The sequence below is a fragment of the Thalassophryne amazonica genome, chromosome 1 (assembly GCF_902500255.1).
Source record: "Thalassophryne amazonica chromosome 1, fThaAma1.1, whole genome shotgun sequence".
In the NCBI taxonomy this organism is placed as follows: Eukaryota; Metazoa; Chordata; class Actinopteri; order Batrachoidiformes; family Batrachoididae; genus Thalassophryne; species Thalassophryne amazonica.
The window spans coordinates 86,055,199-86,082,707 of NC_047103.1; the positions used below are offsets into that span (position 1 = coordinate 86,055,199).

The 27,509-nt window shown below is 40.9% G+C and overlaps 1 protein-coding gene across 1 annotated transcript in view; it reads right to left on the reverse strand.

The window, feature by feature from the left end:
* Positions 1-27,509, reverse strand: part of kcnh2b (potassium voltage-gated channel, subfamily H (eag-related), member 2b) — a 1,340,040-nt gene that overhangs the window by 570,690 nt on the left and 741,841 nt on the right. Inside the window, exons 3-6 of the mRNA XM_034172191.1 lie at positions 25,838-25,993; positions 17,775-17,988; positions 15,931-16,256; positions 15,632-15,843 (exon numbers count right to left, since the gene is read on the reverse strand). Of these exons, the coding sequence (XP_034028082.1) occupies positions 15,632-15,843; positions 15,931-16,256; positions 17,775-17,988; positions 25,838-25,993 (908 nt within the window). The remainder of the gene's footprint in view (positions 1-15,631; positions 15,844-15,930; positions 16,257-17,774; positions 17,989-25,837; positions 25,994-27,509) is intronic.

Sequence of the window (27,509 nt, forward strand, 5' to 3'; positions counted from 1 at the left end):
CCGACTCAATGGTCAAGTATTACCATTGCATTTCAAAATCATAGAAAAAATACATCTTCAGGTGGTTTGCATTGTTGCCTCAAAGCAAGAAGGACTTAGGTCTCTTCTCGACTGGGCCTTTGAGTGGAGTGTGTACAACCCACCTCTCCAACATTCTGGGTCTGAGAAGTGTCACAGAGCAGCAAGCTAACGCAGGAGAGGAGCAGCGATCTAACACTAAGCTAACAGTGGTGGCTAGCCACCATAGGCCGTGACCAGGCTCCTGCGCTGTTCGGACATCACCGGGCCATGACTAGGCTCCTGTGGCAATCAAACATCACTGGGCCGGGATCAGGCCCCAGTGTCGGCGTGCTATAATCAGGCTGGGATTAGGCCCCTCTGACAGCCGAACATCACCGGGCTAGGCCGGAGCTTTAGCATTGGCGTGCTACAGTCAGGCCGGGATCAGGCTCCACCGATGGTCGAACACCAGGCCAGGCTGGAGTTTCAGCAGCGGTTTACTACAGTCGGGCCGAGGTCAGGCTCCAGCGCCGGCGACTAGTATCGAGCTGGGACCGGGCTCCAGCTACGTCCGAGCTTTAGCGGCGGCCCAGCTACTATTGGGCTGTGACCAGATTCCAGCAGATTTCCTCCGGGGCTATCGGCACAGCTGCCGTGCGTCGGACCAGACCCGTTTAGCCTCCAGGCCCACCAGCGGCTAAATGTCGGGACGGGCCCTTCTCGGTAACTACTCACAGGGGTAAGGTTTTTTTTTTATTTTTTATTAATTCATTATGCCAAAAAAAAAGCCATAAGAGGAGAAGACCTGGACGAAATCAAACACTCCTTGAACTTCATGTCTGATGAACTCAGTGGAGTAGTAAAACAACAATCCGAATTGCTTGGTTTATTGAAGGAGGTTTGAGACCTCAGAAAGCAAATGCAAGAGAAGGACAATAAAATCAGAATACTGGAAAATCATTTGGATGAACTCGAGCAATAGATTAGAATGGAGGATGTAATTGTAACAGGACTAAATATAAAACATCGGTCATACGCGAGGGCTGTTGCCATTGGTAATGGTGCCAGTGTCAACGAGGATTTGCAGGAAAAAATTCATTCTCTGGATCATCAAGTCATAATTTTTTTTCTTCAAAGGACATCCACATTAACAATAGTAACATCGCAGACTGCCACTCATTACTAAGAAAAGATAATAAGCCTAAACCTGCCATTATTATTCGGTCTGCAAACAGGAAGTTCAAGAATGAGTTGCTTTGACAAACAAAAACGTTACGAGGGACAGATGTGTATGCAAACGAACATTTGACAAAGAAAAATGCAGAGATAGCCAGACAAGCAAGAGCCTTGCAAAAGCAAAAAAAACAAGCAACCTGGACCAGAAAATACAAAGTGTGGATTAAATTAAATGGGACGCTGGAGGAGGCAAATGTTGATAAGAGAGCTTTTGGACTTGGATCATTTTAAGTGATTGTTGAGTCTGTTAAATAATTTGGTTGTTGTTAGCTTGGAGTGTTTTTTTTTTTTGTTTTTTTTCATTTTTTGTTATAGGACATATTTTGAGGAATTATATATCATGTTTAGATTCATATCATGAAGTTGGAATTTATTTAAGTGCATCTCTTGGTCTGTGGATTATATTTCTTTTATAATGATAATTGACTCTTTACAATTTACTTCTGCATGGGAGCTCAATTTACAAGTTTTTGATGAGGTCGAACAGAGATTTCATAACATAGAAATAATACTGATCCAGACTGGGTTTTTTTTTCTTGAAAACAGAAATCATCTTTGTAATTATTTACTGAGGAACAGTTTAAGCATTATTCTTTCATAAATGGGACATTTTCTATTATACATTACTCGGGAGGAGCTTGGAGTCGAGCCGCTGCTCCTCCACGTCGAAAGGAGTCAGTTGAGGTGGCTCGGGCATCTTTTCCGGTTGCCCCCTGGACGCCTCGCTGGAGAGGTGTTCCGGGCACGTCCCATTGGGAGGCCAGGGAAGACCCAGGACACACGCTGGAGGGACTACATCTCTTGGCTTTGGGAATGCCTTGGGGTTCCCCCGGAGGAGCTGGGGGAGGTGTGTGGATCGGGAGGTCTGGGCGGCTTTGCTGGAGCTGCTGCCCCCACGACCCGACTCCGGATAAAGCGGAAGAAAATGGATGGATGGATGGATGGATGGATAATTATTGCATACTTTCTGTAAATACTAGAAATTTCATTTCACTTCTCAAATCAGTGTGTTTGCCTGCTATATGATATAATTAATTGAAATTTCTGATCCAGACCACAAATGATTTATAAAGGAAAATCATAAAAATTATCAAGGGTGCCCAAACTTTTGCATACAACTGTAACTCATCACCAGAGGGGGATCCACATACAAGATGACAGAGGAAAAAGTGAGGAGATAGTGTTCACAGACAGTCTTGATCTCCAAAAGGAAATTTCAAAACACAAAGTGAGATGGGTGATTGGGAAAAAAAAAACAACTGAGGAAATCATCATCATCATAGGTTTTCATAGGCCAACAGTTTGGACTGGACCAGCTAATATTAATTTGCACTTACAAATAGGCAGGATAGATTTCAGCTGGTGTCTGGGCTTTCCATGCATTTTTGCATCTCTCTTTCTTCAGGCATTTGAAACTTTTTCCTTATGTCATTTCACATTCTTACACATAATTTATGGACATCTATGGTTACACTGCTTTGCATGTGTGAATTACTTGGGTTATTACTGACACCTGGTGAAAATTTCATGTTAAAAGAGCCTTTAAGTTATATTTACTGAGAAAAAGGTTGACGTGTTCAATACATATTTTACACACTATATATATATATATATATATTTATATATATATATATATATATATATATATATATATAGTATATATATATGCATGTATCCCCTTAACGCCTGAATTTATATAGCTGTAAAAAATGTTTTTGTGTGTTTTTGCCTTTTATAATCGTCCAAGTCTCCCTTGCAAAAGAGATCTCATTCTCCGTGGGACTAACCTGTTTAAATAAAGGTTACAAAAACCAAAGATATTCCTGTGAGCCAGTGTCCATTTAGAGAACATGATAAAAGGTTGGGCTGCAATGTGAAACTTTACCACCAATTGTCATCAAAACTATCCATCACTATTACGTGTCCCTTTAACATTTAATTTAATTTAATTAATTTAATTTAATTAGCTTATAATGCGCCAAATCACAGCAAAAGCCATCTCAAGGCGCCTTAAAAAACAATTCAACATAAAATTGAATAAATAATTAAAAATGAATAAAAAAAAATTCAAATACATAAATAAAAACAGAAGTAAAACAATAAAACAAATAAAAATAAACTATCCATAAGAAAGAGAATAAAAATAGGTTTTGAGTCTTGACCTAAAAATGTCCACGGACTCAGACTGCCTCACAGTCGCAGGAAGACTGTTCCATAGGGTGGGTGCACGATACAAAAAGGCTCTTTGACCTGCTGACTTCTTCTTCACCCTGGGAACACAGTGAAGTCCCGCATCCTGCAACCGCAAAGCCTGGGCCGGCACGTAGAGTTCCACCAGATCAGCCAAATAAGATGGTACCAGTCCATGAACAACCTTATAAGTCAATAGCAAAACTTTAAAATCTGCTTTCACAGAGACAGGGAGCCAGTGCAAAGATGCCAAAATGGGTGTGATATGTTCAGACCTTCTGCTACGTGTCAGAAGTCTGGCGGCAGCGTTCTGAACCAGCTGAAGACCCCTAATGCTGGACTGTGGTAACCCTGAAAATAGAACATTACAATAATCTAGTCTAGAAGAAACAAAAGCATGAATCAGGGTCTCAGCATCAGCCATGGACAGGATGGGGCGGATCCTCGCTATATTTCTCAGATGGAAAAAAGCAGTCCTAGTAACATCCCTGATGTGGAGCTCAAAAGACAACGTGGGATTAAAAATTACCCCAAGGTTCCTCATTTTGTCCGAATGATGTATGACACACGAACCCAGGCTGAGCGCCAGCTGGTCAAACTGATGCTGATGTCTCGCTGGACCAAGAACCATCATTTCAGTCTTATCAAAGTTTAAAAGTAGGAAGTTACTAGACATCCAACTTCTCACTGATAGAAGACAGTCCTCCAGGGATTTTATGGGAGTGAGATTTCCCGCAGTTATCGGCATGTACAACTGAGTATCATCAGATACCTGCCTGTGAATAAGAAATGCAACCGTGTCAAACAAAAACTCTGAGTTATGTTTGTTTTTACTGATCAAATCAGAGTAATAGGTCCACTTCGTGGCCAGTAGTGCATGCTTATAATCTAAAATAGCATCCCGCCACACAAGGCGGAACACCTCTAATTTGGAACAACGCCATTTCCGCTCCAAACCTCTAGCCTTCTGCCTGAGGTCACGCAAATAATCACTGAACCAAGGTGACTGTGCCTTAGGAGGGCGTGACCTTAAAAGAGGAGGAGCAATCTTATAAGTGTAGTTTTAATCGTTAAATTTAGACTATCCATGAGGCTGTCCACTGATTTAGCATTCTCCAGATTCAAAGCTAAAATATCAGGTAGTCTGGCCTCAAGTTCAGTCATAGTTGAGGGTTTAATACAACGCCGCAGTTGTAGACAAGGTTGTTGTTCCACTAAACGCGGCAGCGTAAATGTAAACCTGATAAGTGAATGGTTCGAGACTATAGATGCGAGAGGCAAAATGTCAATATTTGTGACAGCAAACCCACGTGCAAGAACCAGATCCAGGGTATTTCCACTAATGTGTGTTGGGTCCTGAATGCATTGCTGGAATCCTAAAGCATCCACAATTTGCATAAATGATTTGCTAAGGGGAACAGAGGGCTTATTTATATGAATGTTAAAGTCACCAATAATCAAAATGTTGTCTGCACTAGTTGACAAACTAGAGATGAATGCACCAAATTCATCTAAGAAGTCAGAATATGGGCCAGGGAGGGTATAAACAGTGACAAAATAACATAGCTGAGCTCCAGTTTTATGACCCTGACAGTACTTAGCATCACGGGCATAATGGAGAGTCAGATGCTCAAAGGAATTATATTTGTGATCCCCAACAGCTAATAAAGAAAACCTAGATTTGTAAATAAAAGCCACCCCCGCCTTGTTTCACACCATGAGACACGTGACTAAATGTGTACGCTGGTGGGCAGGCCTCATTCAAAGGAAGGAGAGTTGTGGGTTTGAGCCAGGTTTCACACAAGCCAATCATATCTAAATGATGATCCATGATTAAATCATTAATCAACAATGATTTTGAGGACAGTGATCTGATGTTCAGGAGACCCAGGCTAAGGACCTCAGTGGGGATGACAGTCTCACTGTTCAGAACCCGTGAAGCAAGCCCCGGTTCCGAGAGCGCCACTGGCGCACATTAATCCGGCGAAGATGTGGACGTCCGGGCCAACAGTCCTCAGAGCCGACCAGCGGCACCACACAGGCTTTAACCAGATCCACAAGGCGCCAGGGCAGCACAGATCCTGCCAGAATTCTGTGCACAGCTCGTCTGGAAGCCAAACAGCAGGCCAAACAGAGCTTCAGTTTCACCAGAGTCCACTTCGTCTCCCGCGGTGACGACTGTGCTTTCGGCCGAAAGGCAGCGCAGGAGCACAGGCACAGAAAAGCCGGCACCTTCTGATAAAAATGGGGGGCGGAAAGTTCGTCCCACGACCGCCAGAACCACACTGCATCCGAACCGGGGGCTGGAGATCCAGCAGAGTTTGGCGATCATACACCCGCAGTGTCCTCTGGACTCAACAAACAGCATAATTAAACAACAATAAATAAAAACAGACTGGAGAGGCAGCAGACGAGCAGCCAGACACAACGGCGCATCTTGGCACTTCATGACATGATTGAACCAGTGTTTTAAAAGATAATTGCTACAGGATTCTTACTTAAGGTTTGATTTGATAAAGGGTTAATTTCATGGATTGCTATTTGTCTCAGCTGCAGAATCTAGCAAGCCAGGTACATCACTTTGTGATGAAATGGTTACTGGCACTGACGGGTTCCAGGAAAGTGGTTTATCACATTTAATGTTTATGTTACATACTAAGTCTTGCACTACTGCATTCCCAAATAGGAAAATTGCTAAGTACATAGATACTACTGCCTTGTGTGAACCTCCTATATGATGGGGTGTAGGAGCATGGACTGGCTCTTCACCATTTCCAGAAGTGATGTGAGAAGTCAAAGCTCCTGCTAAACCTGAATAAAATAAATTAAATGTCCATAAATTTTATGCTATTGCAAATGTGTAGCTGTACCTTCATTCATGGGTAACATTACAATTTGTTGCAAATGACAAGTACTTTGGCATCATCATTCACCAAACCTTAAGTGGGACCTATAGACTAACCTCATAAGCACTAGACAAAACAAAGAAAGTACTTTTAAAAGAAATGTGTATCTCTTAAATGTCCACAACAAACTGGTTCAAAGATGTTGTGTTTATATAAAAGTACTTTGGCTTTCAGCCTCATCTGTTGGTTTGGCAGGTTACTGAGATACAGAAAAAAAGACTCAGAAAAAAAAAATAATAAACTAGTAAGTATGGAATGCATATACAGAGACAGAATGAGTTATAAAGCAATAAACATTTTCAGTGACAAGAAAAAAACCCCGTGACTCCCTGTGTGAATTGCTACCATCTGGTCAACAATATGGCTTCCCTTTCTGTTCACTAAAAAGAGATGCAAATTTTAATTTGTTCTACAAGCCACAATGTTTTTAAGCAGGCAGTGCATGTAATAACAAACACGGTGCCCAGATGGTCTGATCTGCCTAATCTGTTGTCAGGTGGGAGGTATAGGTATGTGTATGGCACCAGTATGTCTTTGGTGACTGTGATGTTATGAAATCCCTTATGATTGCACAGCTTTCTTCCATACCTTCCTATCACTGTACATACTTACCTCACTATCCATCTACCTACCTGCATACCTATCATATTTTTTGCCTATTCTATTTAAATTCAAACCCAACATGTTCAGAGGAGGAAACATACTCGAGTCATCTGAAATGAGAGAGGAAAATCTACATTTGCTCTTGTTCAGACTGTTGGACCTTTTATGGAGCAGTTAAAGTATTCAATCTTGTTTGACACTCCACATCTTCTTCTATAGCCCAGACAGAGAATACATAGTGCTACTATCATACAAACTGACATGGTGCTGCCATCTTCAGGCCTCAGATGGTAATGCAGCTGATCTTTGCACAGTGGGACAGATCACACACAGCATGAAGATTGAAAGTGCAACCACATAGCTAAGCTCTGCATTCAATTGCCATTTCTCTCTGTAAGGGTAAAGACATGGTGAGGAGTATTACAGCCTCCTGAAAACCAGCAGGCTGTCCTGAAAGGACTGTCTTTAGAGGATTTATGGGACTTAACATCATAATTTAAGGAGGAAAAAAAAGATAATAAAAAAACCTTTCAGCCCCTACAGTTGGTTCATGATAACTGCACAGCTTTCTTTCTTTCCTTCTGCACTGCTACTTTGTAAACATAAAAGATGTCAGATGTTTAGCAGTCTGGTCAGTCTAGAGCAGGGGTGGCCAAGTTCGGTCCTCGAGAGCCACATTCCTGACACTCTTAGTTGTCTCCCTGCTATAACACACCTGAATCCAATGAAAGGCTCATTAAACGTCTGCTAACGAGTCTTTTATTGGATTCAGGTGTGTTTGGAGCAGGGAGACAACTAAGAGTGTCAGGAATGTGGCTCTCGAGGACCGAACTTGGCCACCCCTGGTCTACAGAAAGCAAATCTTGCAAAAAATGACCTGATAATGCTGAAAATAATGATCAGTGCTGTTTATCCTGTCTCTCTTTAACTGACTATAAATCATAAAATAGCATTAGTAAACATAGCTGTATTTCCTCCTTCTTTACCAGCACACATCTGCACTGTTACTGTGGTTTATGTAATGTTGCTTTCTTCCACTATCAATCTGTTGACCTTCACAATCTTAACAAAGATTGGCAGATAATCAGTAAATAGGGCAGGTAGTTCATATTATTTCATGAGCATGCAATAGGAGTCTAATCACCAAAGACTTTCATTCTTCTACATTGATAAATGAATACAATAGATTTCCAATTGACCTCTACTTATTGAACAAAAATTGATGTCTCACCCCCACAGTGCATGTATTGTGGACTATAGTAAGCTTGTGCAGAAAACAGCACAGCTCTACAGGAGCGCAATTGAGAGCCTGCTGATGGGGTATATAACAGTATCGTGTGGGACCTGCTCTGCCTGTTGCCAGAAAACTCTACAAAGGGTATTAGAGGTGGTACAGCACATCACAGGAAAGAGTCTCCATCCAGGATGTATACAGCCAACAATGTCTGTGGAAAGCACCCCACATCATCACAGACAACCTAGGCAGGGTGGTTATTGTCTCTTACCGTCAGTCATACAGGAGCTTGGGTGGATGGACCACAAGACGTAAGAACTTTTTCTACCACCAAGCCATCAGGCTTCTCAACTCCCACCAGGGATTAAAGCAAAAAAAAAAAAATGTTTTTCACATCCAAATCATAAGCTGTTCACCATCTACCTTTTACAAAAACTCTTTTGCAATTGCCTCCTAGGATTTAAGGTAAAACAAGGTGGAGACATAAGAAAACAGCAAATTGGTCTGATGAGAAAAAATATATTTCACTCTCTAACCATTGCCTGCTCTTTTCTAATGCAGCATCATATTACAGAAGGACTTTAACCTGCACGTTACAGGGCATCGAGAAAATATTCACAGCGCTTCACTTTTTCCACAATAGAGTCAGTTATTTTTTTTCCCTTCAAAATTCTATTCACAACACCCCATAATGACAACACGAAAAGTTTTTTTTTTTTTTTTTGCATAGTCATTAAAAAAAGAAACAAAAAACCTGAGAAATCACATGTATATAAGTATCCACACCTTCTGCTGAATACTTTGTTGATGCACTTTTGGCAGTGATTACAGCCTCAGGTCTTCTTGAATATGATGCCACAAGCTTGGTGCACTACTCTTTGGGCAGTTTTGCCCATTCCTCTTTGCAGCACCTCTCAAGCTCCATCAGGTTGGATGAGGAGTGTTGGTGCACAACCATTTTCAGATCTCTCCAGAGATGTTCAATCAAATTCAGGTCTGGGCTCTGGCTGTCCCTCTCAAGGACATTCACAGAGTTGTCCTGAAGCCACTCCTTTGATATCTTGGCTGTGTGTTTAGGGTCATTGTCCTGCTGAAAGATGAACTGTCACCCCAGTCTGAGATCAAGAGCGCTCTGGAGCAGGTTTTCATCTGGGATGTCTCTGTACATTGCTGCATCCATCTTTCCCTCAATTCTGACTAGTCTCCCAGTTCCTGCTGCTGAAAAGTATCCTCATAACATGATGCAGCCACCACCATGCTTCACTGTACGGATGGCGTTGGTTTAGTCTTTAGCTCATCAGACCATAGAAATTTGTTTCTCATGGTCTGAGAGTCCTTTGGCTGACTTTTGGCAAACTGCAGGCTGGCTGTCATGTGCCTATTTCTGAGGAGTGGTTTCTATCTGGCCACTCCACCATACAGGCCTGATTTGTGGATTGTTGATGGTGTCCTTGGTTTGTGCTCTAATATGCACCTTTGGGGTAACAATATCAACATAGTACTGTAACATGGTGCCACAACATGTTGATTCATTGTTGCAGGTAATATACGCTAATGAACAAAGGGTTATAAATGTTATAGTACATGTCGGCTGAACACACCCCAAATTATAGCTTTAAGTATGGAGTATTCAATCACTACGGTCTGAAAACACATCAAGACAGACACAGAACAGCAGGTAACATTTTCCACTGTATATATAAAATGGCCCACTATAAGCTGACAAACTTCTCAAGTTGTGAAATATTTGTCACTACGATTTTTACCTCTATGGTTCACCTTAGACACAAGTCAAAGATTTTCAAATGAACTCAGTTAAACTAAAAGGACCAGACTGATCAGATGTCAAACATACTGTTATGCACATATGCAACAAGACAAGCAAAATAAATATAACTTTAGCTCTAACATTAGAGCTGAGGAAGTAAGAAGCAAGATTTGATGTGCTTAGATCAGATAAAATCAACCGCCTTTTCCAACACAAGTTAGTTAAAAGATGCAGCAAAACTCAGAACAAAGCAGAATACTGCTTCATGTTGGAATGTTGGTAACTACAGTAGGTTCTTAAGAAGATGAAATTCTTTGCACTGTGATTAAAAAAAGGCAACACCCTATTCAGTTCAACAATCTATGCAGGAAAAAACTTCCATCCCCAACAAACCAACAGGTTAAAGATATATGTATGTATAATTTTACCAGCAGCAGATCAAGTACAGTATCCAGGTTAAACAATAAAGCCAAAGCACATTTTCCTTCTTTCCTTCCTCCTGAAATGTCCCATATGGTCTCCTCTCCTGTCTCTGCTGAAGTGAATTACTTTGACAAGTGCTTTTTCAGCCGTTGCGATGACATAACACAGGTGGTGGAGTTTCAGCACAGCCTGACATACATCATTTTTCACAATGAAATTTCCAACTCCAGGGACAGTTTGTTTTCTCAATCGTCACTCTGAAAGCTCTGAATCACAGGCGACATTTGTTACGTTTGCCACTTTATCATACTCTATACTTTACCCAGAGCCTCAGTTTTTTTTGCACTTTAAGTCTAGTGAGAGAAGACGCTTATTATATTAAAGTGTAATTAGAGTGATGGAGGTGAGGCGCTTACATCCTGTGAGAAAGTCACTACTGTCCTGACGGAGGAGGAAAACTGAGGAGAGTGTGAACACAAGGACTTACTGCTTCACGACACATCCACTATGCCCTTTCTTTAGTTCTCCCCAATTCAGTTATCAGTATTTGGAATGCTGCCACACTCGCCCTCGATCATCTCATCAAAACTGAATCAATCTCAATCTCATTACCATTCAGTGAAGCTGGTGCTGCAAACATCATCGCCTGAGGGACAAAGCTCTGATTACAGCAGACTGTACAACTTAGCAGGAGCTAAGTGAATCTTGATGATGAATCCCTTCTTAGACAGGATTAGTTTTACATGGGCAGGTGGAGTAATGTAATTTTACCACAAGATGTCTGGAACATTTGTGGACGATTCACAGTGGATAAGAAATCTCAGTAATTTGTATATGTCGCAGATATGAACGAGCAAAGCTCTTCGACATGTCATCATGTCATTTAGGTCCTTCAGACTTTTTGTCAGTAAATGCTTCTGGGCGAAGCCCCCCAGACCCCCTAACTACAGCCCTCTTAACCCCCCTCCATTTTAAGCATTTTTCTTTATTTATGTCTCACATGCCTGGAAAGTCCTCACCATCTCATTTAGGTCCTTCACACTTTATTTTCAGTAAATTCTTCTGGGCAGCACTTTCATGGCTAAAATCCTTCATGCATTTTACATACTGAATAGTCACTGACTCACCTCGTGCTGTCAAGTTGAGCGCTGCCTCTCACTTTAACATTCCCGGATTCAATGTTGGCTCAACATTTAGCATTTCCTGTTTCAGTGTCGACTGTGCACTGAATTCCCATGATATCTCCTCGATTCATGCAAGCTCTCCTCTTTCTCTTTTTTTTAAATTTTATTTTCTTTGTTTTTAATTGAGACAAAAATTTACACATAAACCTTACAGAGGATAAACATAGCAGTGCAAAAACAACATAATGAAAAACAGGTTAATATCCTTTTCTGTAGCTCCACGATGTGTTCAACATTTGACATTTCCTGTTTCATGGTGGGCTCAAAATTTGGCACTTCCTGTTTCAATGTCAACTTGCCACTGAATTCCAGTAAGATTTCACAAGATCTCATCTATTGTCAATCCAGGAAGTGTTCAATATTCGACATTTCCTGTTTCACTGTGGACTCAAAATTTGGCACTTCCTCTTTAGGACACAATGTACCATGAGGGAGCTTTGTGCCGTTGTCTGCTGTTTCGCTCATACAAATCAAAGATGGGAGTGGCTACTTGGTTTTTCTACTGTCACCCCTCAAAAAAAAAAAAAAAAAAAAAAAAACACACGCTGCTACTCACAGCTGGGAAAACCTGGCCACCAACCAAAGACAATAAGGTGCACAACTATTCTCGGGCACAATGTTAATGCCTAATTTCAGTTTTGGGGGAACGCTGCTTTGACTATGGCCAATTTGATGTTGAGGCGCTGAAGCTTGAGTACAGATTGTAGTTTCTGCTGAAGCTTGTATTGTTTTCTAGGCAATCACATGACCAGTACATGGTGTTGATCACAAGATGAGGTATCGTCATCATCATGATTATCATTTATCTATCTTAACACATTATGAACATTTACTGTCCACATATTTATAGGTTGTGTGCATGTGCACTCTGTCCAAGCTGAAGTTTAACCCTGCTGTCACTGTCATCATGCACCAAATGTCACTTGCATTGTGAAAAAGTGTCACTATATACATTTTGGCCACATGGCGTGTTTTGTCTTTCTGTGATCTCGTCCTTAGGTGCCTGAGTGTTGAGTGGTTGAAGAAAGCCAAGGTGATGCTCACGCTTCACCTGGCTGTAGCAGATATGTGGTTACTTTCAAGAAATGTGACACTAGCATATATTCCCTGACTTATCTCAATTTGACCAAATGTCCTGTGCTTTGAGAGATTGACACTTAACTCAATATAAGGTGAATGCTTCATTTGCTTTATGAAGCTTCATCGACCCATTGCAAATGGTGAAGGAGCTAACATGAATGCGATAGTTCAGGCATGCAGGTACAAGATACCTCTTCAGGCACCTCCATACTTCAGAAGAACCATAGAAAACTCAATTTATGCAAAATTTGATGGAATATTTACAGATATGTCTATTTGCATGGGATTATTGAGAGTTGTTGTCATTTTGGCTTCTCCCATTTTGTTTGGAGTCGCCACAGAGGATACAGACAGATCCGCATTGGTATTTGACACAAGTTTTATCTAAGATGCCCTTCCTGACGCAACTCCATTGTAACCCAGAGTAACACACAGTCGCTGGTGTTCCAAGGATGTCTCCCATCCAAGTACTGCTTTGCTTCTGAGATCTGACGGGACCAGCCTTACACAGAGCAGATTGGCTCTACTTCCTATGAACTGTTTTGCAGATGCTAAAAGTCAGCAGAATTGTTACTGACACAGGAACATGCAAATTGTAACAATGACTGAAGTGGCAACATTCAGATGTGATTAAAATCAATAAGAACCTCTGAATAATTACATTACTCCACTTCCCCATATAATTCAACCAGGGTCCCACCGAATAATGAAGGATGAAGAAGGAGCCACGCAGCATGTTTTCTTTGCTACGAGAGGGTTTCTTCAACTATTGTGGGAGTATCATGGCTCTGAGTGGCTCTTAGACGCATTATCTTCAGTTAACGAGGCTCCTCTCTGAGCGTGGCGCTAATTTCAAGAAGTTTAAAATTTAGCAACAACAGCGTGGCGCAGTTTGTGTACGAGTTACTGCGACGGCTTAGAGGCATTTGCGTGGCGCGTACGAGTCTGCTAAAAGTCCATTATCCGTGTGACTGGCAGCTTCGCAGGACCTGAGAGGCTATTTTTGGAGCGGCTCTCCTCTTGCGCACACAATTCCACCTGCTCTGTGCGCTGGACTCTATATAAAATAATTATTTTGTAGCAGATTAATCATTTTCTGCCAAACCTTGGATACTGAAAACACCTCTAATCACTTCTGGAATCACAGAGGACTGTTTCATCTGGACGCTTTTTTTTTCCTCTCTTTCCTGCTCCATGTGGAATGTATTTTGAACAGCTTAAGGTAACTATTTTTAATGTTTTTTATAGCTTGATAAAACAGTTCCAAGCTGTAAAAGTATGTCTGTTGTATGTTGATGTCTGTTGTATGTAAAAGTATGTTGATTTAATATCTTGTTAATGGATCACATGAGCTCCCCTGTGTGTGTGTGCACTGAGGCAGGACCTGAGAGGCTATTTTTGGAGCGGCTCTTCTCTTACGCACACAGTTCCACCTGCTCTGTGCACTGGACTCTATATAAAATAATTATTTTGTAGCAGATTAATCATTTTCTGTCAAACCTTGGATGCTGAAAACATCTCTAATCACTTCTGGAATTAATGGATCACATGAGCTCTGCTGCGTGTGCGCACTGAGGCAGTGACTCATCATCACGCTTCAAACGAGCATTTAGGCAGAACGCCAGCTCACAAAAGAGTGGATTTTCAGTCAATATTGGACGAACACAAAGTTAAAATTCGGGTGACTGCGTGAAAGTGGATGTGTGTTTAAAGCCATGGAAGATAATAACTCCAGTGAAGCCGCTAAAAGCAGAGCAGAGCTGTGCAGCAACACAAGAGGAGAGCGTGCAAAAGACCGATTTTGAAGACAACACAAAGGTAAAAGTTGTATCATGGTGACTTGTAAGCTGCAGAAGAAATAAAGATATATATATATATAATTTTTTTTTTTTAAATGATCCACAGGTGTATATAATAAAGCTGCAACCTCATTCTGTATCCAGAATGGCACTGCGCACAAAAGAGCGCTTTTGCAGAAATAAACGAACAAACACAAAATTAAAAGTGATCACAGTGTAAAAATGTCTGTGTTTAAAGTCAGGGAAAAAATAAAGCCAGCAAGCCACGGATGGATTTTAAGCCAGTGAGACTGAGTACAGAGGCAGCTGTCCAGGAATGGAACAGCAGTGCGTGCAAAAGAGCGATTTTGCAGAATAAACGGACGAACACAAAGTTTATAGTGCGATTATGGTGTGTGTGTTTAAGCCGCAGAAGAAATAAAGCCAGTGAGCTGTGGAGCCAGCGAGGACCACAGAGGCAGCTCTCCAGGAACCCGTGGTTCAGTTCTAGCTGGTCTGGTGCAATACAGGTGGACAGCAGCCTGGCGCACAGCGCACAATCGCGGGACTGTACTAGAGCATCTATTTTTGGACTGCATTTAAAAAAAATGTGACATCTTTAAATGTTGCTGTGAATCTGTGAATTGAAAACCCATATTTTAAAGGGACCTGGTGTGGGAGGGCTGGAGGTTTGGACCAAACCCATAAACGTGTGCCAACATAGCGTTATCATGGCACTATCACAGCACTGCATGGCTTAGTGTGGCTGATCCGAGCCATTCGAGGCTCTAATGACAGATCGGTTGTGGCTCACTAGAGGCTGCTAAGTGGCACATGCGGCATACAGAGAGGCACATAGAGGCACCTTCATAGCGGATGCGTGATAGATGAAAACGTGGGTCATTATTCGAATAATCGCTGACACGCCCATGCGTGGCTCCTTCTTCATCCTTCATTATTCGGTAGGACCCAGGCTTAATCCCCTCCGAATAGGGCTTTAGTTAAACAATGGTAGATGTTTTCACACTTTCACTTCATTCTAACAAAACAAAGCACAAACAGCCAATTCCATACGTTATTCAGTCCAGTAGCATCGTTATTCTGTATAATACCGTAATGGATCAGTGTGATTCAAATAAACTCTATGTGACAATGACACGTACCACAAACACAGCCTCTTTTCCTGCACACACTGCACCTCCACGTGTACATGTGAACTCTTGCCTTACCTGTGTGACTTTTTCTGTCACGTTGTGTGTCCGATCAATGAGTTTGCACGGCGCTATGATGTCCATATCTCCGGTAGGCAGGGCGATGAGGGGATCAGGTTTGAAATCCACAAAGTTGAGCGTGATGTGAGGGATCTTTGAGATAGCGCGATAGCGCATGAGATCCGAGTCTGACGTGGAGTTCAGTATGTTTGATTTGCTGTTCACTGCACCTGCAATTATGCAGACAGTGTTATGAAAATCACAGATGAAGATGTAAACCATCATGTTTTCCCACCTTATCTCTCCCTCTCTCTTACCAGTGCTGCCCGGCCGGACACTCGACCTGCGGTTCTTCCGGTCCCACTCAGGCCGCATGGCCTCAATCTCATCTACAGAGGAGGCACGGCGCATGCTGTGGAAGCTCTCCCGTGAGCGACTGTGAGACAAGGAGCAGTTGGAGCCAGAGGCGTCTGGATTGAGGCTGAGGCGGTGCTGTGATGCTATGCGGGGTGATGACTGGGTGATTGGACCCACCAACTGTGCACCTTGGTGTGAAGATGCAGAAGGAGGTACAGAAGGCTCAGACCCCAGTAAGGTACACTGGTCCTCCTGGTGGTCTTGTGACCAATCCTGTGCAGCTGAACTGGGGTGAAAAACAAGATGGGGCAAAGTTATTATTGTCATCATTATTGCAAAGGTTGTCTCCAAGGCAGCTGGGAAGCACAGGGACATTTCACTACGACCCATGGAGGCAGCTTATTTAAAACCCAAATGAGAAAAAAAAAGAAAAAAAGAAAATAGAAAAAAATGCTCACGAAAAAAAGAATACTTTTGGATTTGAACTATTCGCATGTCATCAGAAAGAATATCATGAAAAAGATCTTGGATATCAGGTTGCCAAGAATATCTCAAATATTCAGCTTTAGGAAACAAGTAAAGAAACACAGGAGTAAGAACACAAAAAGAGAAGATTTCAATGATGGGGCATCTGCTAAGGTTGAGGAGAAAAACCAAATGATCCACACAGCCACAGCGCTCCCAGATAACGTTACATTCATTTTCTGTTAAATAAAAATTTTTCTGTCTGGGAGCGCTGTGGCTGTGCAGATCATTTGGTTTTAATCTTTGATTTTTTTTTTTGGTCCTGCATGCCTTTTTATGTGCTTTGGATGTGCGTATCATCATTGCATTATTTGCCGCATCTGCTGAGGTTGCCTGGAAAAACACCAGGAACGGCAGCATAAGAAAATACCGTATTTGTATCAGCCCACCCATTTTTTTTAAGAAAGTTGGTTTAGCACCCACCCGAAATTAAATTAAAAGGAACACGTAATGAATTAGAAAAGGACAAAAATAGACACAAACAGCTGAGTTATTTGTGATTTATTTTTTATTTGGCATAAAATCAGCCCTGGGTGCTCTGGCAGGCGAATACGGTAAATATGAAAGACCAAGAGGTAGACAGAAACTGATATGGCTAAAATTTGTTATGACAGTGGTTAAGAAAAGTGACAGTGGCAGAAAAATAACTATGAACTATATAATCCTGAGATGTTGGCAAAAACAAACATAATAGTGAACCTCTCAATCGTCTTAGATGGAAATGTGGAACGGAATAATTTAGTGTTTTACAGTCAACCTGCTGTGTTGGTAATACTATTAATAATATTTGCATTAGTTGTATAAGTATTATTACAAACAGTAGAAGTAATATTAATGCTCCACCTCTGGGCCAAAACAATAATTTAGACTTTGGTAGCACGTGTGACTTGCTCTCAGTAAAATGGAAACATCAATAGATTAATTTAGCAAAATCTATGACATTTGTTTTTACACCATTTAACCACTTTTGCCATCACATCAGATTTTGAGGGTCTAAAAGTTGGTGACTTTCATAAAGAAATCAAACATCTAAATGATTTTAATTGCAGTTGACAAAATTAGCAAAAATGTTCTCACATCAAAGCAGGGGAATATACTTCTGGCAGAATACAGTATTTATTACTGCATCAAAGAATTGCATGAGAGAGTTGCCACTCCCAAAACTGATCTCCAAATTCCTCGAGCATTCGAGGGCAGTTCACAAATGTTCCACATAAACAGCATTTAAAAATAAGCCCGTGCATACCAATCTGTATTGGTCCTAACTCAAAGGAGCTACCTGCTGCCACAGATGTGCTCCTGGTGTTCTGGTGGTAAAGGGGGAAGAGGTAAGAACTCCCCCAGGCCTAGGGACTCTTGACTGTGACGGTTTGGACACAGTGGCAAGGCCTTAGCAGTGGGAATGTGACCCGCTTCGGCGTCAGCCAGAGACACCTTGCTGTTTGACAGGGAGCGCAGGAGAGGAAGGCGCAACTTAAAGCCTCGTGGACGACCTAAGAGGGTAAAAAATGAGTGTAAGTACAAAAAGCACATGTATAATTACAGAAAAGATGGCACAAAAACGTGAAGTTCCCATATTAAAGTGGAAAAGGAAATCGCATGACTGCAGGGGAGTAGGTAAAATAAGGAAGGTGATTCTGAAGAGAAAGTGAATGTCTGTTGATGTTGTATATATCAAGAATAAAAATAACATATTTCAAATTAGTTTCTAATATACAGAAACTCTAAATTTAAATTTACTTAAAGTTTTATTAATTTCTTTTCATAGCTTATTTATTGTAGGTTGTACCTTTTTAATCACACACAACTAACATTTTTGCAAATTTTCTGAATAGGACATCAAGTGCTGTAGCTGGTTGGTCAGTAGATAAGGAGTTGAGCTACTAATTGTCCTGAGTTCGATTCCCACTTACATCACCTGTATCTGTTCTTGGACAAGACACTTCTTCTGTATTATCTCAATCCACCCAGCTGTAAATGGGTATTAGCCTTAGTTGGGAAAGTAACCTGTGTTAGACTGGTGTCCTACTGGTGTCCAAGGAGACTTTTACAGACTAGAAGACAAGCTAAAGATTGTTTAACATGCACAAAGTCCCACAGTTCTGTATGTTTTCAGAGACCAATTAGACCTGACATAGCTCATTTAAGATGTTTGCGACATATGCCAAAACTCCAAATGTGCTAATTTTGTCTGACATTATGAAACAACCTCCTCCCGACTCAATGGTCAAGTATTACCATTGCATTTCAAAATCATAGAAAAAAATACATCTTCAGGTGGTTTGCATTGTTGCCTCAAAGCAAGAAGGACTTAGGTCTGCTTCTCGACTGGGCCTTTGAGTGGAGTGTGTACAACCCACCTCTCCAACATTCTGGGTCTGAGAAGTGTCACAGAGCAGCAAGCTAACGCAGGAGAGGAGCAGCGATCTAACACTAAGCTAACAGTGGTGGCTAGCCACCATAGGCCGTGACCAGGCTCCTGCGCTGTTCGGACATCACCGGGCCATGACTAGGCTCCTGTGGCAATCAAACATCACTGGGCCGGGATCAGGCCCCAGTGTCGGCGTGCTATAATCAGGCTGGGATTAGGCCCCTCTGACAGCCGAACATCACCGGGCTAGGCCGGAGCTTTAGCATTGGCGTGCTACAGTCAGGCCGGGATCAGGCTCCACCGATGGTCGAACACCAGGCCAGGCTGGAGTTTCAGCAGCGGTTTACTACAGTCGGGCCGAGGTCAGGCTCCAGCGCCGGCGACTAGTATCGAGCTGGGACCGGGCTCCAGCTACGTCCGAGCTTTAGCGGCGGCCCAGCTACTATTGGGCTGTGACCAGATTCCAGCAGATTTCCTCCGGGGCTATCGGCACAGCTGCCGTGCGTCGGACCAGACCCGTTTAGCCTCCAGGCCCACCAGCGGCTAAATGTCGGGACGGGCCCTTCTCGGTAACTACTCACAGGGGTAAGGTTTTTTTTTTATTTTTATTAATTCATTATGCCAAAAAAAAGCCATAAGAGGAGAAGACCTGGACGAAATCAAACACTCCTTGAACTTCATGTCTGATGAACTCAGTGGAGTAGTAAAACAACAATCCGAATTGCTTGGTTTATTGAAGGAGGTTTGAGACCTCAGAAAGCAAATGCAAGAGAAGGACAATAAAATCAGAATACTGGAAAATCGTTTGGATGAACTCGAGCAATAGATTAGAATGGAGGATGTAATTGTAACAGGACTAAATATAAAACATCGGTCATACGCGAGGGCTGTTGCCATTGGTAATGGTGCCAGTGTCAACGAGGATTTGCAGGAAAAAATTCATTCTCTGGATCATCAAGTCATAATTTTTTTTCTTCAAAGGACATCCACATTAACAATAGTAACATCGCAGACTGCCACTCATTACTAAGAAAAGATAATAAGCCTAAACCTGCCATTATTATTCGGTCTGCAAACAGGAAGTTCAAGAATGAGTTGCTTTGACAAACAAAAACGTTACGAGGGACAGATGTGTATGCAAACGAACATTTGACAAAGAAAAATGCAGAGATAGCCAGACAAGCAAGAGCCTTGCAAAAGCAAAAAAAATTACAAGCAACCTGGACCAGAAAATACAAAGTGTGGATTAAATTAAATGGGACGCTGGAGGAGGCAAATGTTGATAAGAGAGCTTTTGGACTTGGATCATTTTAAGTGATTGTTGAGTCTGTTAAATAATTTGGTTGTTGTTAGCTTGGAGTGTTTTTTTTTTGTTGTTTTTTTTCATTTTTTGTTATAGGACATATTTTGAGGAATTATATATCATGTTTAGATTCATATCATGAAGTTGGAATTTATTTAAGTGCATCTCTTGGTCTGTGGATTATATTTCTTTTATAATGATAATTGACTCTTTACAATTTACTTCTGCATGGGAGCTCAATTTACAAGTTTTTGATGAGGTCGAACACAGATTTCATAACATAGAAAATAATACTGATCCAGACTGGGTTTTTTTTTTCTTGAAAACAGAAATCATCTTTGTAATTATTTTACTGAGGAACAGTTTAAGCATTATTCTTTCATAAATGGGACATTTTCTATTATACATTACTCGGGAGGAGCTTGGAGTCGAGCCGCTGCTCCTCCACGTCGAAAGGAGTCAGTTGAGGTGGCTCGGGCATCTTTTCCGGTTGCCCCCTGGACGCCTCGCTGGAGAGGTGTTCCGGGCACGTCCCATTGGGAGGAGGCCCCAGGGAAGACCCAGGACACGCTGGAGGGACTACATCTCTTGGCTGGCTTGGGAATGCCTTGGGGTTCCCCCGGAGGAGCTGGGGGAGGTGTGTGTGGATCGGGAGGTCTGGGCGGCTTTGCTGGAGCTGCTGCCCCCACGACCCGACTCCGGATAAAGCGGAAGAAAATGGATGGATGGATGGATGGATGGATAATTATTGCATACTTTCTGTAAATACTAGAAATTTCATTTCACTTCTCAAATCAGTGTGTTTGCCTGCTATATGATATAATTAATTGAAATTTCTGATCCAGACCACAAATGATTTATAAAGGAAAATCATAAAAATTATCAAGGGTGCCCAAACTTTTGCATACAACTGTAACTCATCACCAGAGGGGGATCACACATACAAGATGACAGAGGAAAAAGTGAGGAGATAGTGTTCACAAGACAGTCTTGATCTCCAAAAGGAAATTTCAAAACACAAAGTGAGATGGGTGATTGGGAAAAAAAAAACAACTGAGGAAATCATCATCATCATAGGTTTTCATAGGCCAACAGTTTGGACTGGACCAGCTAATATTAATTTGCACTTACAAATAGGCAGGATAGATTTCAGCTGGTGTCTGGGCTTTCCATGCATTTTTGCATCTCTCTTTCTTCAGGCATTTGAAACTTTTTCCTTATGTCATTTCACATTCTTACACATAATTTATGGACATCTATGGTTACACTGCTTTGCATGTGTGAATTACTTGGGTTATTACTGACACCTGGTGAAAATTTCATGTTAAAAGAGCCTTTAAGTTATATTTACTGAGAAAAAGGTTGACGTGTTCAATACATATTTTACACACTATATATATATATATATATATATATATATATATATATATATATATATATATATATATATATATATATATATATATATGCATGTATCCCCTTAACGCCTGAATTTATATAGCTGTAAAAAATGTTTTGTGTGTGTTTTTGCCTTTAAGTAGATGGTAAACAATGTTGAGATTATTAATTTCACTTTTGCACAAAAAATAAATTGTAATTTTGGTATTTTGGTAATAATTTATGTTATAATGTTATAATAATAATAGTATGTTGCAAATTTGCGACAACAGGCATACTGGTCAATTTGATATGTTGCATATTTGAGTCAAATATTGTAGCATATATGCGACAATAGGCGTTAAGGGGCGTTATATATATATATGGATGTAAAGGTTTGGGCACCCCTGATGATTTCAGTGATTTTCCTTTATAAATCATTGGTTGGTTGGATCAGCAGTTTCAGTTAAATAGAGTATATCATATAGCAGACAAACACAGTGATATCTGAGAAGTGAAATGAAGTTTATAGGATTTACAGAAAGTGTGCAACAATTCATTAAACACAATTAGACAGGTGCATAAATTTGGGCACCCCAACAGAAAAAAAGAATGCATCAATATTTAGTAGAGCCTCTTTTTGCAGAAATAACAGCCTCTAAATGCTTCCAGTAGCTTCCAATGAGACTCTGGATTCTGGTTGAAGGTATTTTGGCCCATTCTTCTTGACAAAACATCTCAGGTTTGCTGGTTTCTGAGCATGGACAGAAAATCATACCACAGATTTTCAATAACATTTAGGTCTGGGGACTGAGATGGCCATTCCAGAATGTTATACTTGTTCATCTGCATGAATGAGCAGTGTTTAGGTTTGTTGTGTTGTTGAAAGATCCAGCCCCGGCACAGCTTCAACTTGATCACTGATTCATGAACATTGTTCTCAAGAATCTACTTTCCAATGTTATTTATTTTATTAACTTAGACTTTGCAACTTTGATATTACAAATTTACAACATAAATATATATTTTTGTCTATTGTTCTTGCTTTCAATGCATCCAAAACCACTCAAAATGGATTAAAATATGGTTTGCCAATAATATTTTAGAGGTGTAAAACCCTATAGCTTCAGGGAGCTCTGCCCCCTTGACCCCCACTAGGTCAAGAGGGCAGAGCCTTGGTTGTCTGGATAAGAAATTTCATTTAAATATATCATATAGCAGATGAACACACTGATATTTGAGAAGTCAAATGAAGTTTCTAGTATTAACATAAAATGTGCAATAATTATTTAAATAAAATTAGGCAGGTGCATAAATTTGGGCACCCTTGTTTTATTGATTTGAATACATTTTGCACAAATTATTGGAACACAAAATTGATTTAATAAGCTCATTGACACTTGACATTCTTACACATGTGAATCCAATCATGAGAAAGGGTCCATTTGCAAATGTTTCCCCTCTTTGCATCTCTTCTAATGAGTGGCAACATCGGAGCCTCTAAACACCTGGAGTGATGAAATTAAAACTGAGTTCTTTGGACATAACAAGGGGCGGTATGCATGGCTGAAAAACAACACAACATTCCAAGAAAAACACTTGCTACCTACAGTAAAATGTGGACATGGTTCCATCATGCTGTGTGGCTGTGTGGCCAGTGCAGGCACTGGGAATCTTGTTAAAGTTGAGGGTCACATGTATTCCAGTCAGTATCAGCAGATTCTTGAGAACAATGTTCAAGAATCAGTGACAAAGTTGAAGTTGTGCCGGGGCTGGATCTTTCAACAAGACAATGACCCTTCACACTGCTCAAAATCTATTAAGGCATTCATGCAGAGGAACAAGTACAATGTTCTGGAATGGCCATAAAAAGTCCCCAGACCTGAATATTATTGAAAAACTGTGGTGTGATTTTAAGCGGGCTGTCCATGCTAAAAAAACAGCAAACCTAAGATGTTTTGTAAAAAAAAAAAAAAAAAAAAAAAGGTCCAAAATACCTTCAACCAGAATCCAGACTCTCATTGGAAGCTATAGGAAGCATTTAGAGGCTGTTATTTCTGCAAAAAGGGGATCTACTAAATATTGATGCATTTTTTTTTTCTGTTGGGGTGCCCAAATTTATACACCTGTCTAATTGTGTTTAATGAATTATTGCACACTTTCTGTAAATCCTATAAACTTCATTTCATTTCTCAAATATCACTGTGTTTGTCAGCTATATGATATATTTAACTGAATTTGCTAATCCAAACAACCAACGATTTATAAAGAAAAATCATGGAAATAATCAGGGGTGCCCAAAGTTTTACATACAACTGTATTTTTATGTAATAAAAAGCCTTTCATGAGTGAAGTTTTTTATTATTAGTTTTTTTGTTGTTGTTTTCATTTTTTTTTTTTTTTTGTTTTTTTGTTTTTTGCTCACTGGTTTTGTGTTTCTAAATGCCTTAGAATTTCTGCTTTGTTTGCCTTGCGATTTGAATGTTTTTTAAATAAATTATATATGAGGTCTATTAGATAAGAAACCGACACTTTTATTTATTTTTTTAACTATATGGATTTGAATGACGTGCGATTACACCAATCATGCTTGAACCCTCGTGCGCATGCGTGAGTTTTTTCACGTGTCGGTGACGTCATTTTCCTGTGGGCAGGCCTTGAGTGAGATGTGGTCCCGCCCTCTCGGCTGAATTCCTTTGTTTCACACGCTGCTCGAGACGGCGCGCGTTGCTTTATCAAAATTTTTTCTGGACCTGTGAGGAATATCCAAGTGGACACTATTCGAGAAATTTAGCTGGTTTTCGGTGAAAAGTTTAACGGCTGATGAGAGATTATGGGGTGTTTCTGTCTGTGTAAGGACTTCCCACGGAGCGGGACGTCGCGCAGCGCTTCCAGGCGCCGTCGTCAGCCTGTTTCGACCTGAAAACATCCTAATTTAAGGCTTAATTCACCCAGGACGTCGTGAGAGAACAGAGAAGATTCAGAAGAGGCCGGCATGAGGACTTTATGCGGACATTCCACTGTTTAAGGACATTTTTTAATGAAAGATGTGCGCGCAAATTCGCCGAGTCGTTTCCGTGACGACTTGGCAAATCTGTGTGCGCCGCGACAGGAAAAACACCTCTGTGTTGAAAACCATTTGTAAAATTCAAGCGGCTTTTGATGGCTTTCAACAAGTGAGTAACTGAGAAATTTTTAACAGCTTGGGCATGTTCCAACTTGCCCGTTAAGGTTTCCAACGGAGGTGTTTTTCCTGTCGCGACCCCCCGCGGTCGGGTCCGGCCCGACATGCGACTCTGCCCGCACATTCTTTCATTACAAAATGTCCGTTAACAATGGAATGTCCGAATAAACTCCTCATGCCGACTTCTTCTGAAAGTTCTCTGTTCTCTGACAACTTACTGGGTCAACAGAGCCTGAAATGTGGAAGTTTTCAACTTGAAATGGCGAGACGCTGCCGCCTCAAAGCGCAGATCGCCGTCAGGTGCCATGGGCCGTCCTTACAGCGACACTACCAGACCAAAATCTCTCATCAGCCGTTAAAATTTTTACCGAAAACCAGCTGAATTTATCGAATGGTGTCCACTCAGTTGTGCCTTACAGTTTTGAAAAAATTTTGATCAAACAAAGCAGCAGTCTCTGAGCCATTCCTAAACAATGAAAAAATCGACGAGAGGGTGGGCGACTCCTCACTCAAAGACTGCCCACAGGCGAATGACGTAACCGACAGGCGTGAAAAAACTCTCGCATGCCCACGAGGGTTCAAGCATGTCTGATGTAATCACACGTGATTCAAATCCATATGGTTTTTGAAAAAAATAATAAGGTCGGATACTTTTCTAATAGACCTCGTATACCATTAATTAAGATTCATTCATCAGAAAAAAAGACAGCATCTCAACACTGAAATCTGTGTAAAAATGTAATTAGTGCAGGGTTTCAGTCCTTCTTCAGCCATAAACAGGCAACAAGTGAGTGGAGCAATACAAAGATCTGGGAGAATATCCACTTGATTAGCATGAAGGCAAAACACTTGTGCAGTATCTGTCAGCAGAACCTGTCCACCATGACATGAAGGAGGTTATAATATGGCATCTTTTCAGCTGGTTACTTATAAAACATGCTCAAATCAAACTATACTCTATAATTTGACTGCACAACATCTGAAAAGGAATGAAATTTTACACTCTCATGTTGCTCCTGAGATTTGTAAAATTAAATTCTTGCAGCATTATAAAGCTAGTGGGAAAAACAAAATAAAACATAAGACAAACGTTGAAATAGCAGGTACCCGTGACAAGCCAGGTGGGCAGGAGGTGGTTCAGGTCCCGTTTGTGATCTTGAAGTGTTTCTTCTGTCATGACTTCAAAGTTCAGGATGAACATAATCACTACACCTTCTTCATTTTTCACCGGCACCACATCCACCATACACAGGAAGCATTCCCCTGGACACAAAGAAATGTACAAACATCAATCAGAATAAGTGCATATGGTTGATTTATCCATTGCCTCTTACAACACCAAGAGTTTGTAGGGTAAGAGTTCTTTTTCCTTTGTTTATCTTTTTGGTTGGTTCTTTTTAGAGTGCAATTTGGTTCCATACATTTGGTACCATTACACGCTTCCGCTGTGGCAATCCCCAATGGGAGCAGCCGAAAGAAAAAGAAGACTTAAAGAAGAGCACGCTTCCACCACCACCAGCGCGTGCTCACACACCGTGCATATGCTCACACTAGTGGGACGGCATTTAGTTTTAAAACAAACATGGCGATGTTTTTGTTGCTGACGAACAACAATTTGAACAAGCTAATTGACGGTGCTAGTTCTTCTAACACACACACACACACACAAAAAAACCCTACTCCGCTGTAAGCCATCTGGAGGCATGAAGAGCTGTTCGGATGAAAAGCTGACGTGATTTTTTTTGCTGGACTGAGTAACCACACAAAGTCTTTTTTTTTTTTTTGAAGTACGAAGTCAGTGCACAGCATCACTGGACAACACGTCACACTTTGAACTCCAATTTAAAGTTTGTGTTGGACTTTACCATCAGTGGAACACCAAAATGTAAGTCCATTTTCTGTTGTTTATAAATTAATATAATATCAAATAACAAGGATCCATTTTAGCCATTATATAAAACAAATAATGAATGTTTTTACATTCTTTCAATGGAGCGAATATTTAATTCGGTGAAAGCTGGAACATACCATTCAGCTTGGCTTCGCCTTGTTGAATGGTATGTTCCAGCTTTCACCTCATGAAACATTCATAAAATTGAACTCATAAACATTCATTATTTGTATAATATCTGCAGATCTGTCAGGGCTCTCTGAAATGTAAATAATGTTGCCTCTATAAGTATCACGCAGCAGAAAAAAGATATACTCAAGCATAGTACAAAGACTTTGAAGTTTATATATAAGTACTTAAGTATTTAATTTGAGCAAATGTGCCTAGTTACTGAGGGCCCTGTCACACCTTGATGATTTAGTGAGTGTATGCTGACATATAAAAACTGCACCGAATATGCTGGATACTTCAAATCCGTTAATGCAGTTGTCACACTTTGACCATTTAGTCAGCATATGCTGACAGACCCGTTTCCACACAGCGGCCCGGGTCGGTACAGCACAATTTGGTGTGGGTCGGAACAGTTAAGTCTGGCTTGGCTTGTGTTTCCACAGCCAGCAGAACCCTTTTGTTTGGCAGGCAGTGTACATATAAATATTGACAATAAAAATATTGACAAGCACATCATTGAGCACGCATACATTGTTGTGCGGCATCTCTTCTCCACACAGAGGCCAAACAGAGTAATTTAACCTTTTTAAATTTTTATTTTATTTTTGTCTTGTTGAATCATGGGATTTATTTTCATCGCATGCAAACTGCTTAAGAATCAACTAATGTCTGTGATAAATGCTGTTGTGAATGAATGAGGCGCTGTGACTCTTTCAA